The following is a 25,682-nucleotide window of genomic DNA, read 5'->3' on the forward strand; positions in this document are numbered from 1 at the left end:
CTACTCTAAATCCTCCTTCTGACTTCCGCAGCATTTTAGGCACCTCCCTCCTCTCTCTGACTCCTTTGCTCTCTGATACATTCGGACCTCCGAGTCTGTGGTGAGGGTGGGTCCCCCCACACTCTCAAGTGACATCTCAATTAGTTGCCCCTTCCCTTCTAGTTCGCTTGTTATTATCTCATAGCTGGGTAACTCCTCCCTAAGCTGTTCAGCTTCCCTCTCTCTCTCTGAACACACTGTGGACAACGGGGCGACTCTTCCGCCTCCAGCTCTCCATCGGAAAGAATAGTCTGGTCTGCATAGAATGCATTCCCCAGTCCTCATCTTCACACCATTGCCTGACATTGTTGTTGTTGTTATTAACACTATGGCATCTTGTGCCATAGTGTTGTAATACAGTCAAAACACTTTTTCAAAAAAACAACAACTAGTGTAGCTGAGTCCTTGGTGTGTGCACATGTGTGTGTGACAACTGTGTGGGGGCTTGTGTGTGAATTGCCATCCTTTTCTGCAGGAAGAAACTCTCCCCATCATCCCAAGCCTGAGTAGGGGAGATGGGAAAGAGGAATGCACTGGGGCCAGTGGGAAGCGATAGACAGAACTTGCATGTATGCATCACACCAGCCTACCAACTGGTCTAAGGGGTGGAGATCTTCACAACTACCAGCTTCCCATCCTAGAGGAGGCAGTTTGCATTCCTTAGTGCAGAAAGTATTGATGTGATGTGTAGAGATCTTTCCTGTTCTAATTAATTCAAGAGGGTTCTGGAAGCTTCTCTGTGTGAAAGAAACAAGCAGAAGGTTCATGATGTTTGGGTTATTCCTTCCGAGAAGCTGAGTACAGCTGGCTTAAACTGGTTCTCTTATCTTTTTCAGTCAAGGTCATGCTGACTATGACAATAAGGCCAGAAGGATCCTGGGTTTCACTTTCACTTTCACTTTCTTTTCCTTCTGGTGTGGTGTTCTGTACATACAGTGCAACCTCGGGTTATGTACCATCCTCCTTATAAACATTTCAGGTAACAAGCTCCGCTAACATGGAAGTAGGTGCTCCTGGTAGCGAACTTTGCCCCAGGATGCAAGCCGAAGTCATGCGCCAGTGATGCGACTGCAGCGGGAGTCCCCATTAGCGAAAGTGCATCTCAGGTTAAGAACGGTTTCGGGTTAAGAACAGACCTCTGGAACGAATTAAGTTCGTAACCAGAGGTACCACTGTAGTATGCTTAGTGTTAAGGTTTAGACTTATTATAAGTTATTATAAGTTTAAGTTAAGTCTGCTGCATCTGGATTTCTTATGGACAGTGCCAATCCTGAATGTATTGGATCTGTGACCATGATGCTCATTTGCCTTCAGAAGCAGTAAAACTCTGCTGGATGAAATTAATTGCCTCTGGTCTATTTTTTTGGAATCCTGCAACGTGTTTAAGTTTTTACTCTGCTAACTATACATTGGAATCTACTCTGGATCAATATTGAGTAGAATTCCACGACAGTGTAGGTGTTACCGGTTGCTCTGGAGCCAAGTAGGACTGTTTCCCTGTTGGACTGATTGGTCCCGAATGTTAGAATTCCCTTTCACCTACTCTGCACTGTTCCTTAAATGAAATTAGGGTGATTGGCAAAAGACAGGAACCCACATTAAAGAGACTGGCCACAAAACAACAGGAGAGCGTCATCTGCCATGCATTTTCCAGCTTTTCGAAGAGCTTCCAGCCCTCATGTTTGCAAGAACGTGTGAAAAGCCAGGTGGAATCTCAAAAGCCAGAGGAGTAGCTGAATGAGATTTCTGGGGATTAGAGATTGGAGAGTCTGTACCCCACCCAGCAACAGCACGTCTGGCAAAATGATGGCAGGGAAAGGGGGAGAACTTAGTCAATTGCCTCTGGAGATCCCTTCCATCCATCTATCCAAAGATACATGGATGATCATGTCATATGTAACACAAGAAATAACGTGTGAAATATCCTGGATATAGAGTTGGATGAGAAGCGTCTGGAAGAGGAAAACGTGGAGCGGGGGAAGACAACACTCATTCCTTGTCTGAGTTCTTAGCAATCTAGTTTTTAAGGCAGATTGTTTATGACTGTTTTTTTTAAAAAAAAAAGAAAAAGCAGAAAGTGAGCCTTGTCAGCTAAAATGCAAATATTTGGAGACAAAGCATTCATTATGGCAGAACCCGATTTTTTCAGGGTCAAGACTTTTTTTATTGCGGCAAAATTGATAGGCAGCTGAAATGTTTATTGTCACCACCCTCTGACAGCTTTGACAGTGCCTATCAGGTTGAACTCAACAGCCTGGACTTGTTATTGCTCTATATTTTTTAGTGTAAAGTAATGAGCGGCGGGTGGGGGTGGGGAAGGATCTGAGAAAGGGAGAGAATTAAATGAAGGCACTAATAGTAAGTCTGGAAGGAAAAAGTAGCCTTGTGTTGGTTAAAAAGGAAAAAAAAAACATGCCTTGAGTCTGCCCATATGAGATTGTGCGTATATTGCATTGGTTTTGTGAATGAATCTGAAGATGTTAACCAATATGCAAAGGATTCTGCAGAGAACAGGTTTCTCATGTAGGCTGCATTCCACCCATACATTTAAAGCACTATGGTACCACTTTAAATAGTCATGGCTCCCCCCCAAAAAGAATTCTGGGAGCTGTAGTTTGTTAATGGTGCTGGGAGTTGTGAGGAAACCCCCTTTTCTCCTCCCAGAGCCGCAAATCTCAGAGTTTCCTGGGAAGGACAGACTGTTAAGCCACTCACCATTACCTTCTAATCTTCTGTTTATCAATATCCATTTCAAGGTAGGGCACCAGTCCATTTTTGGCTCAGCTCATTATAGACATCCCAAAATAAACTTACTGAGACCACATTGTAATCATGGCTACCTAGACGCATTGTTTCGATTGCTTTTAATTTTTTTAATGCAGCGTTGAGAAACAGGTCGCTAATGCAAGTGAATATCATGTATTGATTGATTTGGCCGAAGTCGTAAATACATCATCTGGGATTCAGAAAATCCCTTGGATTTTTAATACTTCTCAGAACTGAGAACTAAATCATGACAATAAAAATATAGGCATACACCATCCATAATAGATGCAGCTACTGCAAGATGTGATTATGGACAAAAAAATGTAAGTGGCTGTAAAGGGAGATTTGACAAATCTGTGGTGTGCAAGGCTATCGGTGGCTACAAGTTATGGTTAGAGATGGAGGAGGAATTGATTTTTGTGGTTCCCACCTGATCAAATTTTGCTCACATCGGACCTCCTCAACCTTGCCCAACCTTGTGCTCATCAGATGTTTGGAGTGACAGCTCCATGCTGACTGAGGCTGATAGAAGTTGTTGTCCAAAACATTTTGGGGGGCATAAAGTTGGGGAAAGCCTGGGCTATCCTTGGCCACCTCATGAGAAGAGAAGACTCCCTGGAAAAGACCCTGATGTTGGGAAAGATGGAGGGCACAAGGAGAAGGGGACAACAGAGGACGAGATGGTGGGACAGTGTTCTCAAAGCTACCAACATGAGTTTGACCAAACTGCGGGAGGCAGTGGAAGACAGGAGTCCCTGGTGTGCTCTGGTCCATGGGGTCACGAAAAGTCGGACACAACTAAACGACTAAACAACAATCCTTGGAATAATCTATTGCCATATTCTCAGGATTCCTGCCGTCTCAAAAATGATACCCAGGCCTTAAAACACAGCTCTTCAGAGGAAGATTTATCAGAGCTGATCAAAGCAGCAATTAATTCCTGCTTCTCAATGCAACCTCCTTTGTTTCTGCTAGGCAGCAAACAGTGAGATGGGTCAGCGCTATCGGATTGGATGCTCTCAATCAGTGGATTTGAAAGCTCACTCCTCGGGATCAGGAACGGATACTGGCAGATAAGAGCTGGGGTCTAGAAGGGATTAACCTGCTGTGATCAATGAGGGAGGGCTGCAACTCAATGGGAGAGCAAATGCTTTGCATGTAGAAGGTCCCAGGTTCAACATATCCAGGGGGGAAAGACCTTGGTTTGAAATGTGGAAGAAGCCCTGTCAGTCAGTGCGGACTATGCCAAGCTTGAGGATATGACAAATTCATGGTGGATAAGCCTATCTGTGGCTACTGACCACAGTCCTCCATCTTCAGTGCTGAAGGCATTGTGAGTCAATGACCCCCCACCCGCATAATAAGACACAAAGACACATTATTTATAGTTATTGGGCAAAATAAGGCCACAACTTTATTGGTTACAGCATGTGAGTAGTATTGGCTTAAAAGGTAAAGGTAAAGGGACCCCTGACCATTAGGTCCAGTCATGGACGACTCTGGGGTTGCGGCGCTCATCTCGCTTCATTGGCCGAGGGAGCCGGCATACAGCTTCTGGGTCATGTGGCCAGCATGACTAAGCTGCTTCTGGCGAACCAGAGCAGCACACGGAAACGCCGTTTACCTTCCCGCCGGAGCGGTACCTATTTATCTACTTGCACTTGGACGTGGTTTCGAACTGCTAGGTTGGCAGGAGCAGGGACCGAGCAATGGGAGCTCACCCCGTCATGGGGATTCGAACCACCGACCTTCTGATCGGCAAGTCCTAGGCTCTGTGGTTTAACCCACAGCGCTACCTGCGTCCCTAGTATTGGCTTAGGCATTGGATAAAACAGCAACACATGACTCCACCCTGCTCAGCAGGGAGTCATTTCAGGGTTAACAACCAGTGGGAGCAGCTTGTTGATGCAAATACAACTGGAAGCTTCCCCGTGACATCACCGGGGGTTGTGCCATGGCCCTAGCCACCAGCAGGGTATCGGACAGGATTCATGACCGCTGGATTCCTTTAACAGAATACCCAAAAAGGGGAGGGATGGGCATACCCAATCCTCCTACACAGCACACATATTCCAATGCCTAACTGCCAATACCAGTAAGTTGTGACGAGTTGCTACGAGGTAGGTGAAAAAACCAAGAGGCTGGTGCCAATTTGCTAAATGGATAAAAAAGTCCTACCAGGTCACTTGGGCAACCAAGGCAACCAACCAAAGTCCATAGCAAGGTCAATACACAGTTCCGATGCAAGCAGGAACAGACTGGGGACAGAGTGCTGCCATGGCCGCTTAAATGCAGCTAACCCCGCCCACCAGCCAGCCCTATTTGCTGGCTGAAGGGCTTGGTCATGGCAGCTGGGCAAATCAGAAGCAGGGAGACTGGTGACTGGGAGTGGCCGCCGAGACCACATAACACTGGTCCTGAGAGATCTGCATTGGCTCCCAGTATGTTTCCGAGCACAATTCAAAGTGTTGGTGCTGACCTTTAAAGCCCTAAACTGCCTCGGCCCAGTATACCTGAAGGAGCATCTCTACCTCCATCGTTCAGCCCGGACACTGAGGTCCAGCTCCGAAGGCTTTCTGGCGGTTCCCTCGCTGCGAGAAGCCAAGTTACAGGGAACCAGGTAGAGGGCCTTCTTGGTAGTGGCACCCGCCCTGTGGAACGCCCTCCCACCAGATGTCAAAGAGAAAAATAACTACTACCAAACTTTTAGAAGACATCTGAAGGCAGCCCTGTTTAGGGAAGCTTTTAATGTTTAATAGGTTGCTGTATTTTAGTGTTTTGTTTGAAGCCGCCCAGAGTGGCTGGGGAAACCCAGCCAGATGGGCGGGGTATAAACAATAAATTATTATTATTATTATTATTATTATTATTATTATTATTATTATTATTATGCCTCTGACTGCCAGTTGCTGGGAAAGTGTCTCTCTCTCCCCCCCCCCTTACTCTTGTTCTTGAGTCCTGCCTCCAACCTTCCCATAGGCACCTCCTCACTGTGAAAGCAGAATGCTGGACCGGGTGGGCCTTTGGCCTGATCCATCACAGCTCATCTTACGTTCTTATGACTGAATGGATAAGCACACACTTCAGGTCCAAACCGCTACTCAGTATGCCATGCTGACTCTTCCTTTTCTCCAAATGGTTGGCTTCCTGTTTGAATCTTGCCAACTTCTGAGTCTCCATCCATGAAACGCAGGTCTCCCCCATTCCCTTTGTTCTCCATGTATTTACTCCTTCCCTTTCTCAGAGGTGGTGAATATTACCGTATTTTTCACTCTATAAGATGCACCTAGTTTTTGGAGGAAGAAAACAAGAAAAAAAAAATATTCTGAATCTCAGAAGCCAGAACAGCAAGAGGGATCACTGCGCAGTGAAAGCAGCAATCCCTCTTGCTGTTCTGGCTTCTGGGATAGCTGTGCAGCCTGCATTCACTCCATAAGATGCACACACATTTCCCCTTACTTTTTAGGAGGGAAAAAGTGAGTCTTATAGAGCAAAAAATAAGGTATATAAAGCCAGACTTGTCCCTGTGTGTGTGTGTGTGTGTGGTTTGTTTTTTTCCCTTGATGCACGTCAATTTGAAATCTCCCCCATGCATGAGAAGCATGCGCTAAGTGGAGGTGCTAAGTGACCTTGCAGAATGTCTGGCCACTTTGGTTGCAGGAACAGGGAAGAGAGAAGAGGTACTTAACTGCCTTCCATTAAAGCCCCAGGAGGCTGAAGATGGGAGAAGAACAAAAGTTTTCAATTGCAATATAATTGTTATAGTCATTTTCCAAGCATGAAGCCCTTCACAACGCCACCTCTCATCTTCAACAGGGGAGTGCAGCACAATGAAGAGTTTTTTTTGTTTTTTTGCAAAGGAAGTTCCACTGGCATTTAAACATGGGATTTACAATTGCTCAGATGTGAGCTTTCATTCTGCAGAAGTGATTGCACCCCCTCCTCACCAACATTTTGGGGTATTTATGTTAGGTCTGCCTATACTCGAGCTGAGCTAGTATGTGACTTCAGTCACCAGGACTGGGCTCCTCCAGATGGCCTGTTTATTGAGAATTCATCCTGATTTGCTTGCATGAAGCTTACATGAAGGCTAGACTATGTCCAGGCTTCAACGAGCCTTCATCCTGAGTTGCTTGTGGGATGAGAAAAGAGAGCATAGCTCAGTCAGTAGAGCATGAGACTCTTAATATCAGGGTCGTGGGTTCGAGCCCCATGTTGGACAAAAGATTCTTGCATTGGAGGGGTTGGATTAGATGACCCTCAGGTTCCCTCTCAACTCTATGATTCTATGTTGTTGTTGTTGTTGTTGTTGTTGTTGTTGTTGTTGTTGTTGTTGTTATTTATTTATACCCTGCCCATCTGGCTGAGTTTCCCCAGCCACTCTGTGTGGCTTCCAATTGAGTGTTTAAAACAATACAGCATTAAATATTAAAAACTTCCCTAAACAGGGCTGCCTTCAGATGTCTTTTAAAGATAAGATAGCTGCTTATTTCCTTGACACCTGATGGGAGGGCGTTCCACAGGGCGGGCGCCACTACCGAGAAGGCCCTCTGTCTGGTTTCCTGTAGCCTCACTTCTCACAATGAGGGAACCGCCAGAAGGCCCTTGGCGCTGGACCTCAGCGTCTGGGCAGAACGATGGGGGTGGAGATGTTCCTTCAGGTATACAGGACCGAGGCTGTTTAGGGCTTTAAAGGTCAGCACCAACACTTTGAATTGTGCTTGGAAATGTACTGGGAGCCAATGCAGATCTCTCAGGACCGGTGTTATGTGGTGTTGGCAGCTACTCCCAGTCATCAGTCTAGCTGCCGCATTCTGGATTAATTGCAGTTTCCGGCTCACCTTCAAAGGTAGCCCCACGTAGAGCACACTGCAGTAGTCTAAGCGGGAGATAACTAGAGCATGCACCACTCTGGCAAGAAAAAAGAGAAAGAAGTCACCTTTTGTCACATGTGGTGATCTTTTAATCAGGTAAAAGCATACTGGGAAATGATATATAATGAACTGAAAAAGATGCTTAAGTTAATGTTTGTTTTAAAAAAAATAACAACAACCCAGAAGCTTTTCTTTTGGGAATTATAAGTGTAGGACTACCTAGTCAGAATAGAAATTTATTTATGTATGCATCCACAGCTGCAAGAATGTTATTTGCCCAAAAATGGAAATGTCAGGGAACTGCCATCAGAGACAGAGGTGGAGGGAAGGCTCCAGAGGGATGCTAGAGAGGGTCCCAGCAGGGAGAGAGGCAGCCCAGCTGCTGGGGAAGGAAATCAACATAACACCAGGAGAGAAGGGGGGCAGATGGGGGAATCGGAGAAAAGGCTCCAGGACTCTTCACCAGAGACTAGTGGGGAGAGCACGGGTACTCCGCTGCCCACACCCTCCCTGCGCAGAAGACTTCCGCGCAGGGAGAGTAGGAGGAGACTTGGCGTCAAAGAACTTTTTTGCTGGAAGAAGTTTAAGAAACGCCCACTGACGGATTCTGCCAGCGACTGAGACAGCCACGCAGTGAAGGGCTGTCCAGACAGAAAGGGTTCAACCAGGCAACCAAGCCAAGAGTGGCGGCAACTTACGCATGAGCAACCCCCCAGAACCATTACAGGAAAGATGAAGGAATCACGATGAATAAAGAATGGATACAAAAACTTATGGATTTTGCAGAAATGGCAAAACTTACTGGAAGAATACAAAATCAGGATAACAATTTTTTTACAAAGGAATGGAAATGGTATATTGAATATTTACAAACAAATTGCAAATAGATAAAAGCATTGGCAGGACTATTGTAATAACCTGCAGTTTTTAAAATATAAATATATGAAAATAGATGAATAAAAGAAAGATTGAATATAACTTGGAACGTGCAGAGGATGATGATAAAAAATTATCGAACTGAAGAAAGAGGAGTTTGTTTCTGCACATATAGAATCCTAGCTGCTGTTGTTACATACATAAACAACTTTAAGATTTCGGGGGGCGGGAGTTCTGCCCCTATAATCCCTAACAGAAATGCTTTCGGCCTTTTTTATATACTCACTTTTAACATATTTTTTATCTTGTCATGTTATCATTTCCCCAAGATAGCTTGGCTTTCTTGCAAGTCTGCCCCACCATGAAAAAATAACCATCTACCTGTTTGCACTTCCAGCAATTATTAGGAACCTTCTTAGACCTTTTAGATAATTTGTTAGATGTTAAGTACCATCTACATTTATGTTCTTCTGTCAATCTGCAGCAATCTACTGAGGGCATCAGGGCAGCCATCCACACATCAGTCTTAAGGATTTTCCTCGCTAGTTTCTAGCTCCTGTACCTCTTGAACTCTGGAATACTCACAGCAACTCTTGAAAATGGCTCAACATCTTCCTGCCATCGACAGGCCTGCCACTTACTCGCACCTGTCTGGCATTGCGGCAGCTCCAGCACTGATACCAAACATAATCCTAATTGTGTCATTCAAGGATTTTCATTCGACTTTCCCCATCCTTTGATAATAGAGGATGATATGAATATGTGTGGGAGGGGGGAGAGAAAGCGCACTTAAAGATTTAAGAAACAACATCAGCAAAGCTGTTTTCTTCCTAAACCTCCTACTTTCAAAAACATATCAGGATTAAGAAGTTGAGAATGCATTCGACAAAGAGCTCAGTGGAAGACTTGTGTACAAAAAGAGTGAATTAGCCTCTTGACCCTCCTTTTTTTCTGGAGGGGTGGGGGCTGACCTTTCTTCCAAACTCCAACCAAAGAAAATGCATAGCCAAGGCCTGCTAGAATAAATTCCCCTTCAGTTAATATCAGCTTTGTGTCTGGCCCTGATTACAGTCACCACCTGTCCCTCGAACTGCAGATTTTTATCCTTCGGTTTGCATTCACCCTCCCACCCAAATTACACAGGGGGTGTGGGTGGGCCTCCGACACATTTTGCTCCACAAGGACAGAAGCCAGTTCCCTTCCTTGTACGCAGGAGTTGTGTTCCAGAGCCCACAGGATCACAAATGGGCTTTTGTGTAACGTGATCTCTCTGCCCCCAAGACAAGCTGTACCCCTAAGCCAAAGGACAGTCAAAAGGAAGAGATATATCTATTCTTCTTCTTCCACCACCAAACCTTTCCTCTTTGCAGCATCCAACTCTGGGTCATTGGTGTGACACAAGCCCTCAATCTAAAAGTCACTGCAGTCGAAAGTCCCCTCCTGACCTGATGAATGAGCCTAACTTTCCCCTAAATAAATATATTACTAGACTGTAGTGCCACTTTGCTAGCAGGAACTCCTTTTCTGACCCAGAGCCAATTCTTTCTCCACACACCCCCCCAAGTTGGAGTGTTGCCATCTGTCCTTCAAGAGAGAAAGCTGCCCTCTGCTTTTTAGTTGGTGGCCACAATAAATGCCCCTTCCCCTGTAAACAAAGCCTTGCGATGCAAAACAAGAAGGCCATATTCAGCAAAAAGGCTGGACTGAGCTGAACTGTTGCTAGGGAACTTTCGAGATACTTCAGGGATCGTGTCGAGTTGCAATGTTCTGAGTCTGTCCATTGGGTTACCCATGGCTTGTACTGGCTGTTTTGGGTGACAAGAGTTCTTCAAGGTCTCAAGCAGCTGTCTTGCTTGCCTGCCTACCTAAAGTAAAAAAAGAAGAAGAAGTGGGGAGAAGCTAGGGATTGGCCCATGGACTTCCTGTAGGCCAAACCTCTGCTCTGCAAACTACACTGCTTCCAGCAGGGATTGGACTCATCATATACCATCAGGTGATTGCCGGGTTAGCAGCCCTGCAGAGGTCTGGCTAGTTCTGAACCCAGGTAAAGGTAAAGGGACCTCTGACCATTAGGTCCAGTCGTGGCCGACTCTGGGGTTGCGGCACTCATTTCACTTTATTGGCCGGGGGAGCCGGCGTACAGCTTCCGGGTCATGTGGCCAGCATGACTAAGCAGCTTCTGGAGAACTAGAGCAGCGCACGGAAACGCTGTTTAACTTCCCGCCGGAGCGGAACCTATTTAACTACTTTGATATGCTTTTGAACTGCTAGGTTGGCAGGGGCAGGTGCCGAGCAATGGGAGCTCACCCCGTCGCAGGGATTCGAACTGCCGACCTTCTGATCGGCAAGCCCAAGAGGCCCAGCGCCATCCCTTCTGAACCCAGACGTCCCCCCCAAAAGTGGCTGCCCCACCCCTGCAGCATACAAAAATAATAAAAGATTTGAGTGCTAAACATGTGTGGCTATTATTCACAAACATTGATTGCAGCCTATGAGTTAAGGTACAACTCTTATAATAATTCACTCCTAAGAGAATGATTTATTATAAGACCCTTCACTCCCCCCGCCCCGAGTACTCAGCAGTCAGGAGGAAAGTCACAGAAAATATTATATATTTTTCACTCCTGGGACTCGATTTATTGTTGTACTAGTAGCTGGAGTTTGCAAGGGCCAGCCTAAGACATTTTGCTATCTGAGACGAGGACAAGATGGTACAGAGTCTCCCTTCAACATGGGCAATGGAAATGGGCAATGGCTGCATTCGGGTTATCCATCATCCCAAAATGGAAGATGCTTCAAGGTTTGCAGTTATCATTATGGTACAAAAACATTTGGAGCCTGCCCAACACAGAAAAAAATATATGCATCATTTGAGAGTCTCCGAATGACTAGTAAACCCAGAACATCTGCATGCTGTATGGTGGGGCATTATTACTTGCACTGCTGTGAATGGTCTTCATGGTTCTTTGGCCTTCATGAAATGTGGACATCTCAAGGACCATTTTATGCTATAACCTCCCATTGCCATCTCAACATCTGCATGTAACACCCAAGTGGAACTACCTGATATTTGTTTTCTTTACAATTGTTCTGTTTTGTGTTGCATTCCTTGACAAAAACCAAACACTGGCAATGGGACAGTGTCCTTCCTTGTGCTTGGGGGAATCAGACTGCCTTAGTGGGTGCCTCACAGGCTCTGTGGCAGCTACAGCTTTGTCCTCCTGCACCCTGGTGGTGCTTCCCAGCTTCTGCCACCTGAGGAAGCTGCCTCACTCCGCCTAATGGCAGGACCAGCTCTGAAGTCTGCACTTTGCAAGCACAGATTTACAGTTTCTTGCTGCTGCTTGAAGTCCCCACACCCCTAAAACCAGGTCCCAAGAGAGAATGAACCACCCTTTAGAGGTGCACCTGGTGGACTTGCCCTAGAGTGAAGGCTTTCTGGGAAATGATATATAATGAGTTGAAAAAGGTATTTAAGTATACCTTCCCTAAGAAACCAGAGGCCTTTCTCCTGGGTATTGTCGGCCAGAATGTGTTAAAGAAGGATCGAACATTCTTTATGTATGCAACAACAGCAGCACGGATACTTGTCGCCAGGCATTGGAAAACACAAGATCTACCCACACTGGAAGAGTGGCAGATGCAACTGATAGACTACATGGAACTGGCTGAGATGACCGGCAGAATTCGAGACCTGGGAGAGGAGACGGTGGAAGAAGATTGGAAGAAATTTAAGATTTATTTACAAAAATATTGTAAATTGTATGAATGTTAAGAAGGATGCTAGAGTATAAATAACTTGGCACCATTGAGTTTAAGTGAATTATGAAGATAAGATAAATTTAAGAAATGATAAAAATTTCGGAATATGTTGGTTATATCTAAATTTTTTAAGATTTGAATAAAATGATAGTCAAAATTAGAGATATAACATTGGAAAATTAGATATGAAGATTCAAAATAAGGGGATAAATTTGCTGAATAAAATTATAACCAGGAACGCAGGAGCGGGAGATGTGAGGGAGTCCAAAGAAGTGAAAAGATCTATGTTAAGAGACGTGATATTGTATTGTTTTATTGGCATTGTGATTCAAACAAAAAATTGTTAATAAAAAATATTTTTTTAAAAAAAATAGAGGTGCACCTGGTAGAGAGATGTGCTAGCAGGACTCTTTGATAGTTTTAAGGCAGCAGCAAAGGCTTCTATCTTGCAGTGTCTTAAATGTGTTTTAACCTCCGGTGGTGGTGGTGTGTTTTTAAACAGACCCAGCTCAAACTTTCTGTCTCACCTTGCAGTAGTAGATGGAGTGGTGCTCACCTGCCCTCCTTCAGGTGTGTTGTTTCTCCTTTCTGGAAAGAGGAAGGGTGAAGTGGGCAGGGCAGGGCAGGGCAGGGCAGGGCACCAGGAAGAGTTCTAGGTTGTGGTGGTGGTGATTCCCTGCCTATGGGTTGCCCCAGTCTATCTGGGCGACTTCCAACATAATAAAAACACAGCAAAACACCAAACATTAACAACTTCCTGATACAGGGCTGCCTTCAGATGTCTTCTAACAGTGTGTATTTCTTTCTCTCCTTGACATCTGATGGAAGAGCATTCCACAGGGAGGGCACCACAACCGAGAAGGCCCTCTGCCTGGTTCCCTGTAACTTCACTTCTCGCACTGAGGGAACTGCCTCAAGGCCCTCAGAGCAGGACCCCAGTGTCTGGGCTGGATGATGGGGGTGGAGACGCACTGTAGCAACCTCCCTGCCAACCCTAAACAGATATAGGGGGTGGGTGGGGGCAGAAAGGGGGACAATGTTCCACTGTAAAAGGAGAAATCTTTGTGCTAATGGAATCAGCCCTTTAGTGCTATGTTGAATACAAAACCAGCGGTTGTTTGTTTTTTTCATTTTGCTGACAAGATCAGCTGGGTCTTGAGAGGCATACAAAAATTAAGTCCCAAACTGGAGCTCTGTGGCAACACAAACTGGGGGGCGGGGGGGCGGGACTATTTCAGGATATTTTTCTCTTCCCTCCAAATCTGAATGGAAGCTTTTGCCTAACCAGGAGTCTACAAAACTCTTCTGATTTCTGATGAAGATCGCCAGCAATTTTAATTGCAACTGTATGCATGCTTGTATTTGATTTAAATATGAATATAACTGCTTAGGTAGCTTGCACTATAGCTTGCAGCATCAGCATCAGCTGATATTGCTGCCATGACCACACAAATACCAGCTTAAGTGCTTTCTGGAGCATACAGTGGTACCTCGGGTTAAGTACTTAATTCGTTCCGGAGGTCCGTACTTAACCTGAAACTGTTCTTAACCTGAAACACCACTTTAGCTAATGGGGCCTCCTGCTGCTGCCAAGCCGCCGGAGCCCGATTTCTGTTCTTATCCTGAAGCAAAGTTCTTAACCTGAAGCACTATTTCTGGCTTAGTGGAGTGTGTAACCTGAAACGTATGTAACCTGAAGCATATGTAACCCGAGGTACCACTGTATAACCCTGTACCAAGCCTTGTACCACTGATCCATCTAGCCTGTCTGCACTGATTGGCAGCAGCTGTCCGGGGATTCAGGCGGGGGCGGGGACATCCCCAGCCCTACCTGCAGAAAGCAAAGACTCTACTTGGGCCCTTCTGCATGCAGACCAGATGCTCTGCCACGGAGCGACAGCCCTTCGCTTTGCAGAGGAGTTTGCGGAGAGCCACTGCTGCTATCAACATGTAACCGCGTCTGCTTCCCCATTCAGCTTCATTCAGCTCAATTCTATTGTCTCGCGTCTCAATAGCTGCGTGCACCCAGGAACGGCCCGGCCCCCGATTGGCTGCTTTGTTGGCTGCCTTGATTTGCAATTAGCAGCTTGGGAGGCTCCCATTGGCTGGCCTCCCTTCCTCGGAGGCCCTCCGGGATGCATAAGTTTTTGCTCTGGGCTGTAACTTTTTTTGAAATGAAAGTATCCGCGCGTATGACTTGAACAGTTGTGCTTGGCTTTCATGCTTGTTGTTCCAAGGGAAATAGTGCTCAGGGAAAAAAAGAAAGCAAGAATGAAGCTGTGTGGATCATTCCTAGGTGCGTGTTAAACAAACAAAGATGTATCTTTAACTTTTTCTGGGCTTCTTCTGTCTATTGTTTGCTTTTTCCTGTAGCGTTGCTGCCGTTCACTGACGGATCTGTTGCCTTGCCCTGCGCAAGTTGCTCCCCACACAGCAACTTCTGGGACTCGCTTTGTGTCTTTTAGCTGGGCGTGGGGATTAATCTGTGTGTAGATCAACAAGATGTCAATTAGCCAAGGAGATCAAGCCCAAATTAAAAATCAGAACCTGGGTTTGTTTTCTCGGCGGGGTGGGGAGGTGGAATGGTGCTTAAGTTTTGACATGATCTGAACTGCAGCCTGCCAACTCAAAACTGTACCCATCATGTTTTGTGACTGGTAGAGAAGGAAGCAAATAATGAACTGCGTGTACAAAATGAATATTCTTACCTTGTAAAGAATTTTGAAAAAAAAGAGGGAAGAAACTAGGAAGCTAAATGTAGTTTTCATTGCAGCCTCCAGTGACTGAATCTTTACTCTTAATTTTTGACTTTACGTTCTGTTCTGCAAATGTTATTTATGTAAAAACAAAGTGGGAAACTAATGTGTTTCTCGGTCATTTCTTTCGGTTTCCTCATTTCCTCCTCCTTCCTTTCTTGTAGTGCCAGAATGTGAAACCCTTCCATTGTAAACTTGTTGAAAGTTCAACAGGAAGAAACCTGTTCAGCGCTAGTTAAAACAATGTGTATAAGGATCGGTGGGTTTTTGAATGGGGAAGGATTGCCTGGGCAATCAACAGCACAGGAGAAGCTTTGGGGTTTCCAGGCAGATCATTTGAAAAGGAAATTAAAAAGAAAAGAAAAGTTGGCAGCTTTTGGGAGGAGGGAAATCATCAGATTAAAAAGATCAGCTTCCAACTGTAAATTTCTTGAAGACAAAGAACTTTTTACTCCAAGGGAGTGATTGTATACATCTCAGAGAAGGGGGTTATTAAATGGGTTCTCCCCCCTCTCCTTCCCCTCCCCTCCCTTCTGTCTTGTTGTTCCATCTGCTAGGGGCTTGTGCCGGGCAGAATGTACTCCAGCCCTTCAGCTGTTCCATATACAATATTAATGCGGGGCTATTTCTTCTTGGCAAAGCGTTCTTAATTGCCGTCTGAGGCATTAAGGAAAGTCTCCCCATCTGCACAGGGCGGTTTTCTTGTCCACAAAGAAATAAGGGACAATCTTTCCTCTCTTTCCCCCATTTCCCCCCCCCCCTCCCCACCAGCCTGCTCCTCCATTCTTCCAGCTGGTAAGCAGAGAAGTTGGTACCCAATTTCAAATGCATTAAGTTTGAGGCCTAAATGACAAAAGAGTTTCTAAGAAGCACCACGGCAGCTTCACAGTTGTATGTCTGGCTCTGCAGAAAGTCATTGTTCTTTTAATTACAGCGATCTTCTCAAAGGCCAAAACATTTATTTCAATTTTTTTTTTTGTAATGACTCTTCTACTTCTGCAGTCTTCTTTCACATCTAGGTGGAAATAAAAACCACTCTGATTTATTTCAGTTTTTCTTTTTAAAAATTTTTAATGCACTTTAGAATTCTTCTCTTTAAATGCATGCATGTTGTTTTTAATTCCTTGCAGATAATCACGCAAACACACCATTTTTTACAGCTCATTTTCTAATAAAAATAATATTCATGATATGGATCATGGGATCATTTCTTACCAGTCAGTTTTAAAGAAAATCCGCGAGCGTTTCCCCAAAGGTTTTCTGCCAGCGTTACTAATGAAATAGTAGATATAATTTCAGAAATTCTTGGAACAGAAATATTAACTATTGAGAAATAAAAGTAGATTACCACAGCCTCATCAAGGACTGTGCTTGCCTTGCCTGTTAACAGCATCTGGTTTTCAGTTCCAAACTCTTGAGAGATTTCATTTAGGAAATTGTAGTGTAATTCAGAAAGGAGCTGTCCATCTCTGAGTGCTGAACTGGTCATTCACTCAGATCCTGAATGTGGCCATTATTCCTGGTTTTAGAATTCACAGTGATGAGTGAAGATTAGGACAGTGCTTTTTGACAATTCCTGAATTTAGCACCCCTCCCTGCAAGGACGTCCCATGTAACAGACAACACAACAGTTCTTCTATGCATGGAGACATTTTTGGAAGCACTGATGGCCTAGAAACATACCATGCTGCAGGAATTACCCATATATCAAACTACTGCATTCACTGTAGCTTCTCATGGGGCAACTGCTATGTGGCCACACTTATAGATCCATCAGAATCAAATTGTGTCTTTGAATGATTGCTCATCAGACACAAAAAGCGTCTCTGAATGAACACAGGAAAACAAATGTGAGGAAGAAGGCTAGGCTGAATTCTTATGCATGTGTTCAAGGTGGCATTTTGTGAGGTGCAGGGCGAGATAGAAAGAACTGCCCACCTGCAGTCAAAAGTAATACTGTCCCCAGAAACAGCTTTGCCATTTGATGCTCTTGAATGAATAAGCAAGTCTACAGCAAGTCTGTCTGGTGCCCTCAAATCTGTGGCCATTATGATGCACAGACTGGGCCCCAATAGCTTGGTGAAAAATCACCCAGTCTTTCTGCTGGGCCACAGTCTGTGAATTGGCACAGAGAGAGCCAGCACATGGAACAGTCTGAAATTATCGCCATAATCTGAGTGCGGAGCCAAAGGCAGCATCCTACAGGCATCCTGTTTCTTACTTTTCACTCTTCTTTCTTCCATCACCTTGATGCCTGCTTTTATGGTGGCTTTCTATGATTCTGCGTTGGTACATGTTGGGCATGATGCAGCCAGAGTTAAACTCCCACATGTTAAAGTCCCACGGATTACATGAAGAAAACCGAGTAGATGCTTTGTGATCTCCCAATGAGATTTTAAATGGCTTAGGCCACAATCCAAAACTTTTGGCCAACAGTGGTAGGACTTAATGGAATTTAGTCAGCCAGAGTACCACTATTCATGCCAGCCAGAGTGGAAACTGAGGGCAGGAAAAACATTATGCCTGGTCCCAAGCTGGCATAGCAAAGAGGCCCAGACTGAATCCATTCCTGCTGTGTGATGGAAGCAGGGATGGTCCAGAATTTATTTATTAAATTTATATACCACCCTTCATCTGAAGTTCATAGGGCAGTTTACAGAATAAAAAAATACAAACAGGAAAGACAAAATACATAACATAATAACTGCAGCAAACGAAAACCAATAACCCCCTCCCACAAAAACATTAAAAGGCCATAGGTTGTTTAATCAGCCATATTGTTTAGGAAGTGCAATAAAAGGCAGAACGTTGAATAAAAATATGAAAGGAAAGGAAAGGAAAACAAGTGATCACATCAGTGAATCCTGCACCAACCAAACTCCACCCCTTTGCTGAACCTATAATGCCCTTGTCCTGGAGTTCTGGTGGCTGTCACCAGCTGGGATACCACTAGCTGTAGTTTCTGGCCATGCTTGTGGCAAGTGCATTGCAGAATTCCTTGGAGATGTCCTGCCACCAGAGCCTGGCAAAACCAAGCAGAACTGGGAGTAGGTACACCTCCACTTCATCCTCCAGCATGGCAGTCTGGGGCCTTGGATTGTTTTGCCCAATTTGAGATAGATCACGTCAATCCATAATCTTCCTTTCAAGAAAAGGAAAGTATTGATTTAGACCTCATATTAGTCCATTGCCCTGTCATTTACTTTTTTCTTTTCCTTTTTGGTAAAAAAAATAATGAACCTTTGGTACTCTCTGGCACTGAAGCTATGGTTGAGGGTTGGCAGTTTGTCATTAAGTAAAAAAGCAACGAAGTATTAGACTTTCTTTCTGTAATAACCTTATTTAAAAGAGCATTAACAGCATATAGAGCAGGCATCCCCAAACTCGGCCCTCCAGATGTTTGGGGACTACAACTCCCATCATCCCTAGCTAACAGGACCAGTGGCCAGGGGTGGTGGGAACTGTAGTCCCAAAACATCTGGAGGGCCGAGTTTGGGGATGCCTGATATAGAGCAATGCTTGGTAGGACCAAAGGTCCACATAGCTGCACATCCTCTTTCTCACACCATCCAGATAGATGATTCCTGGAAGCCCAAGGCAAAAGGGTGTGGAGGCAATACCTCTCTCCTGTTGTTGCTCCACAGACATTGATATTGACAGACATTGATACTGAGTGAAAAAACACTGTGCCTGAACAAGGAGGTTCAGTAGAGCTAGCCAGGCTAAAAGCCATTGAGAGATCTCTTCCCCTTCATGAATTTGTCTAAATCCCTTCGAAAGCCATCTAAACAGTAGCCACCTCATCATGTGGTGATGAGTTCTGCAAATTAACAATGTGTTGAGTGAGGAAGTGGTTTCTCTTGTCTATCCTGAACCTATTGTCAATGAGTTTCATCAGAAGACCCTAGTACTCTTCAGGCATCACAATACATTTAAAGTATAGCCTTAGACTATCTGTGAAATGTGAATCACTATGAGATTGATCATATGCAGGAGCTTAAAAATGTCAAGAATTATTATTTTTACTACAAAAAACACCCATAAATGATAGGAGTAGGAATAATAATCAATAGACCTTTTGGGCAGGTAGGTATTATTTATTCATTTTGAGTTGTTGTCCATATCGGTCAACCTCAGTGATGCCATCACATGTCCAAAGTGAATTGGCTACATCACACCATAATGTCACCCCATTCATTATGGGCTTCCTGATTGGGTAGAATCGCCCACATGACTAATCTGAGGAGGATAATAGAGCAACAATCAGAAAGCAAATGGCACTGAAGGAGCAGCAGCCAAGTGGAAACAATGTCAGTAACCAGGGGGACTATAGTGGCAAACTACATCGCAAAAGGTGAATATTCATGACTGAAGTTTGCCCTGAACTCATGAGTTTTGACCTGAAAATCAAAACCGGTGAATAATCAAGAGCTGCAGAATGAATTTGAAGTATTATTACTGATGCAATCACTCATGCTTAGCCAGATGCTTTTTGTTTTGATAAACCGGAGGAAACATCAAACATTATTGCCATACCAATGTATTTTGATGATGATCTAGGCACAGATCCAGCCAAATGTTCTTTGTAGTCTGAGTGACTTTGGTGGAAGAGATTTAAATGTGTTCTTAACTTTGACTTTGGGAAATTAGCCCATGAAAGATGTGTGACAGTTGGATATGAGCATGATCCTCTCGATAGGCACATCCACAAATGACGTGACGTCAAGAAAAGTTAAATATTTTTGTCGCTTGGCTCTGAAAAGCAGTAAATCTTGAAATTAGCTGTATTATCAGGGTATCCCCAAGCTGCTTAATATAATGCATATGGTTTGATCAATGGCTGTTCCTCCATATCTAATTGTCCCGTGATCATGCACAAAGAAAAAACAAAACTATACACTTTGGAGTACTTCGGAAAACAATGACATGAGCATGCGTCTCCGTGTCTCTCTCTTCCTTGTGGGTCTATGTGTTTGTTCCGAAATATATTTAAATTAGCATAGGAGTGTGTGGCCTATACATGCACACACAATCACACTCCTACCCTTCCTACTTCCCACAATATTTTGCTTTTGTTTTCCAAGTTGGAGCATTACAGATCTGAATTAAATAGCAGTCAAGGGGACCATCTAGCATTGTTCACGGGATAAAGTTGACCCTGCCTTTCCCCTCCCTTTGATTCTATCTTGAATACAGAACAATGAAATGCAGTTAAAGCACCGTGCCTGGTGCCTGATGATAAGGCTTTAATAGAATTTCTGAATGCCAGAGGTTTAGGATGTAAAATATCCCTGTCTTCACAGCATGGTCAAAGGCGATAGAGGGGGGGGGGGTTGTGTGTGTTTTTAGGAGTACTCTCAGCTGAACACATCCTTTTATGTTAATGGCTGAGCTTGCAAGAAAAAAGGGGGGGGATTTCAATGTCTGAAATGGGCCGTTGCAAGTCTTTCCTGGGTTTTCTGGTACATTTGAATACGTGCATTCAGAGCCAGGCCCAAAGAGAACTTGAAACAATGTTAACTTATTTGAGCAGAATCTAAAAGTCACTTGCCTAAAAAAAATAGATTGAACTTCTGAAAAAGAAGAATCGATCAAGGGATCCCCTAATAGTTGTGGTTACTAATAGAGGCAAAAGTTTGGGGGCAATAGAAGTTGTTAATTTCAGAGACTGGAGTAACCTTATTAAATATGGGTCTTTAGCAGAAGTAGTATATAGTGGTACCTTGGTTTAAGAACAGCTTAGTTTATGAACAGCTTGGATTAAGAACGCTGCAAACCTGGAAGTAGATGTTTTGGTTTGTGAACTTTGCCTTGGAAGCAGAACACATTCCACTTCCTGTTGAGTGTGTTCCATTTGTAAATGGAGTCCCCCACTGCTATGGGAAAGCACACCTTGGTTTAAGAATGCTTTGGTTTAAGAACGGACTTCCAGAACGGATTAAGTTCATAAATCAAGGTACCACTGTACTGGGCAAGCACTGCTTGGGGGAAATAGATTGCCTTACTGTTTGGGGAGGGGCTGTAGTTAAATAATAGAGCATGGAATTTGTATATAGATGGTTCTATTCACTGCTTCTCCACCTAGAACATGGATAGGCAAACTAAGGCCCAGGGGCCGGATCCAGCTCAATCGCCTTCTAAATCCGGCCCACGGACGGTCCGGGAATCAGTGTGCTTTTACATGAGTAACCCAATGCCTCTCTGGGTTATTTGTGGGGCCTGCCTGGTGTTTTTACATGAGTAGAATGTGTGCTTTTATTTAAAATCCATCTCTGGACTATTTGTGGGGCATAGGAATTCATTCATTTCCCCCCTCAAAATATAGTCCAGCCCCCCACAAGGTCTGAGGGACAGTGGACCAGCCCCCTGCTGAAAAAGTCTGCTGACCCCTGACCTAGAAGCAACAGAGGCTGCTGGAAGGTTTCCCTCAAACCCTGAAGACCTGCTAGTTGAAGTAGATAGTTGTAGACTCATGGTCTAAGCCGTGTGTGTGTGTGTGTGTGTGTGTGTGTGTGTGTGTACAGCTGCTAGATTCTATTTTCTATGCATAAGGTTGATGGGATGGCGTCTTGAAGACTTCTGATATCCCATCAACACATACATACACACATACTAGTGCTCTAAGTAAGACTGTTATCCTAAGCACACTTACCTTGATGTTCCATTGACATCAGTTGGACCAACTTCTGAATAAACAAGCATGGCATTGCAATATAAAGGTAGCAGAGTTGATTGCAAGTTACTGCTCTATCCGACTTACATCTAAGTTTCAACTCCAATTCAGGTGGGGAAAACGAGTTTACAGTACTTTCCAATTTATAAAATAGGAATTCCAATAGTCTACTTCATGGAGTTATATATGGGAAAACACCCCAATAGCAATTGTTTAGTTTTTGGCGTGCATGACTTTATAAAGGGACAACAGCCAAGGACCTCCAGTGACACTCTTGCCGTTTACAAGTATGCACATTTATCAGACAGAATTCTGGGGTTCTGTGTTTGTGCTCTTCCCAGGAAAATGTGTGTATGTTGTATATGGTGTTTTTCAAGAATTGGTCACTGAGTCTGACTATGGTCAGGATTCATACAGACAATGTGTAAGAACCAGGTCTTTGAGGTTGGCTAGCTGTAGGAATTTGCTGTCCAAATATCCCCCACAGGCTCTTGGTGCTAATTCACACATGCATGCTCATGGCTTGCTGACTGTACCTTCAAGTGTTGGCTTGCATGTGTGAGCCAGGGCCTGTCAAATGATAGGACTTTCATATCATCTGATCAAAATCAAAGCACAATACTTTTCAAGGGAGATAGTTCACATGTTTAGATGATGGACATTCCATGTTGAGGAAAGAATCATATAACAAGCATTGTGTAACAACTTGACTTTAACTGGGGGTTGTTGTTGTTTTTTTAAAAAATGTGTTTTAATTGTTGTAACCCATCCAGAGACCTTAGGGTGAAGGGTGGGTAATAATTTGTAGTAATAATAAAACTTGTAATACGCAGATGTCAACCAATTCCTAGAATTTAACTCATGCATGAAACAAAACATATTTGATTCCCCTTTAAGTCAAAATGTTGACACTAAGGCAAGGAAAAACAAAGGGGTCTTAATTTGCCCCACAAGTCCATTTTCACCAAACTGTAGTCACCCATATGATCAGAGTTTACTCAGGGAGCTGAGGCTGAGCTGAACCGCAATCTCCCTGGCCATTATAATGTTTTGGCCAAGACTTAACTAGTGAATTTGTGGCTAAGGCTTTAAATGTGAGCCAATACTGCACATTACACCAGCTCTCATTCTCAAGCACACTGATATCACCTTAACCAGAATTAGAGTCTTAACTTGCCTTTCCCTCACAACAGCTCTTTGAACTTAGTTTATCACAGTTGTGAGACCAAGAGAGATTTGACCGAGGCCAAACAAATAAGACAATGGCAGAGAAGGTATTTAAACACAACTCTCCAAAAGTTTAAGCCCAGTGACATATCCATTCTCTGGGCCATTTGTTATATAAATCACTAAACACATTCCTAAGTGGTTCAGAAGCCTTTCACAACAAGCTTGCTAGGACTCTTTTGATGCTGTGTTTTTAACAAGACTCACCAGAACTTTGAAGGCATTGTTCTGATAAAAATATGGCATTGACTTTTCTTCCACTCAATACTGAGATCAAGGATAGTGGCCGGATCAACCGTAATCCATCAAATATGACAACAGAGTCATATTTACACAACACACACACATATGTCTGTGCCACATTTATTAGAACCAAACATTGCCTACAACCTGGTCCAGCCAAGGAGTTTTGGGTTCCTGAGACAGGAAAACTAAAACACAGACACACAAACATACAAATCGAAATGGGACCCAATCCATCTGAGACATTCTTTTGCCCAAAGCCCTATTGAACAATGCTCTTTTGCTTCTGCTGTCCATTTCAATTGGGCTTGTGAGGGAGAACTTTCCTGTGCCTCATGGATCCAATCCGCTCCCTTGAAGGCAACCAAAATCCTAAAGCCCTCCAGTAGAGGAAAGGAGTAGTTTTTTTGAGAAAAGTGGATCTGATGGTGGAAGGAGGTAAAGACAAGGACAAACTTCCCTTTTACTCATCTGGATAAACTTTGCAGATATTTTTTTAATTGATGCAGCAACTCCAAGATTACTATAATCTGCATGGGAAGTGTATGCTGTGTTGTGTTGTGTGCCGACATATCCAGCCAAACTCCTGGACTTTTCAATATATTAGCTCAACCACTGCTGGTCTCCCAACTTGCCTCTGGTCATGAATTCCCCACCCTGTTCTTTATGGCGGTGGGTCATCTTTTCTAACCACCAATAAACATTGTAAAGTACTTTCGCTGCAGCTGGGCTAAGCCGGGGCATCTGTCATTCCCTGCTTGTTGCTATTAGAAATTATGGGACTGTACCATAGACTGGAAATGTGGAGGGGGGATTAAGCTGACAGTTGTAACCTTCCCAGCTCCTTTTGTCTCCTTTGCATAAAAGGACTTTCAACCCATGCTGCATATTAATTATGGATCAGATTGGATTTTGAGGGGGGGCGAGGGGAGATCTTCCACCTTCTGTTAGAGCCCGAGGAGTGGTGGAAAGAAGGGGAAATATATTCTGGGGCTCCCTCCCACGCTCACCCCCCTCCAAAGGGAAAAAAGTCAGCACCTCCATGTCTTTCTCTTTTTTTTCTCCCCTCCTTCCTGTACTGTAGATTTATTTCACCTCGGAGAGTAAACAGATATATTGCAAGCCCAAAGGGTTGATGGGTAGTGTATTTACAAAGGGAAGGAGAAGAGCGCCCCCCCATCCACGTCCTCCTCCTCCTTTCCACCGCCCCCCCCGCCATTCCCATTAATGAGAGCGATCATTAAGTGAGACACTGCTTTAGCGAGCTTAAAGAGTTCACACACTAAAGACTTATCAGCGGTTTTAATTGAAAGCTACGAACCTTCTTCCACGCATGTTCCCGGCGTAAGGGAGTGGGGAGGGGGGGCCGCTTTCAGCAAGTGCTCTCTCTCCTCTCCACCTCTCTCCCCCCCCCTTTCCAACCTCTCCACCTTCCAACTCTCCCGCTCCCCCCCCATCTCCACCCACCCACCACCCCATGTAAATTTCATGATTGCTTTCCGTGATGTCATTTTGAAAAGAGACAGACAATAGGCTGTGAGCGAAGGTAAGTCAATGTTATGCTCTCTTGTTTGTTTGTTTGTTTGTTTGCGCGGACAAAAGGCACATATTTATCAACTGTGTATGTGTTGGTTTTTAAGAAGGAGAAAATATTAATAAGCAATGATCGTCGTATTCTTCGGGTGGTTTCTGGAGGGTGGGAAAGAGAGTGTTTGAGAAGAGAGAGAGGAAAAAATTATATATATATCCGGATAGTTCTAGAGGTTGTCCCGATCTGTAGGGATCGCTTTGGAGGAACCGTGCCCGTGGTGGTGGGGTGTCTTTTTGTATTCGACGGCCTATTTGCTTATTGTTATTCCCCCCCCCCCCATTCCTGGATCTTTGATGGCCGAGTTTTTCTCGCGGGCGCGCTTTGGATCTCGTTGCAATTGTGGAAAGATGACTGGAAGAGCGAGAAGAGACGAAGACAGGGCAACGGGGGTGGAAAGGCGAGATCTTCTTTCTTTCCTTTTGCTCGCTGCCTTTAAAGTTTCTTAGCATTTCTTTTTTTAAAAAAAAAGTAGAGAGACTAGTCTGTGGACTTTGAGACTCTCTCACCTGGGGAGGGATCCCAAAGCGGGAGAGAGAGCGAAATTGCGGGCGGAGGGAGAGGCAACCGCCCCGAATGTCTGTTTCGTTTCTCTTACTTGACACACTCCCGGAAAAGTTGCCGCCGTCCATGGTGCTGAAATTCCCTGTTTTCGGGTTGAAGTTGCAGACAGCAGTTCTACGGTCTTGCGTTCTCATTTCTGGCAATCTCGTGCGAATCAGGAGGAAGATAATTTGTTGTTGTTGGGAAAGATTTTAAAGATCCATTATTTCCCACAATTCTTTTCCCCCCTTCCCTGTATCGGTGATAAGAGTGGGAGACTTTACTGTTCTGTCCTGATGTTCTAGGGTAAAACTAAAACAGGGTCAGGTTAAAAA

General features: G+C 44.3%; 1 protein-coding gene across 4 annotated transcripts in view; it reads left to right on the forward strand.

Annotated features, from left to right (window-relative positions):
* Positions 1–14,534: 14,534 nt before the first annotated feature.
* Positions 14,535–25,682, forward strand: part of MYT1 (myelin transcription factor 1) — a 175,484-nt gene continuing 164,336 nt past the window's right edge. For 2 of the 4 annotated variants that reach the window (XM_081867541.1, XM_081867542.1), the window contains exon 1: positions 14,535–14,613. In XM_081867541.1, the coding sequence (XP_081723667.1) occupies positions 14,538–14,613 (76 nt within the window). In that variant the 5' untranslated portion in view covers positions 14,535–14,537. Of the gene's footprint in view, positions 14,614–24,322; positions 24,763–25,682 lie in introns of those variants that run through there. The other 2 variants (XM_081867543.1, XM_081867544.1) reach the window with 2 other exon arrangements.

Source organism: Podarcis erhardii, assembly GCF_964252035.2.
Source record: "Podarcis erhardii genome assembly, chromosome: 6".
In the NCBI taxonomy this organism is placed as follows: Eukaryota; Metazoa; Chordata; class Lepidosauria; order Squamata; family Lacertidae; genus Podarcis; species Podarcis erhardii.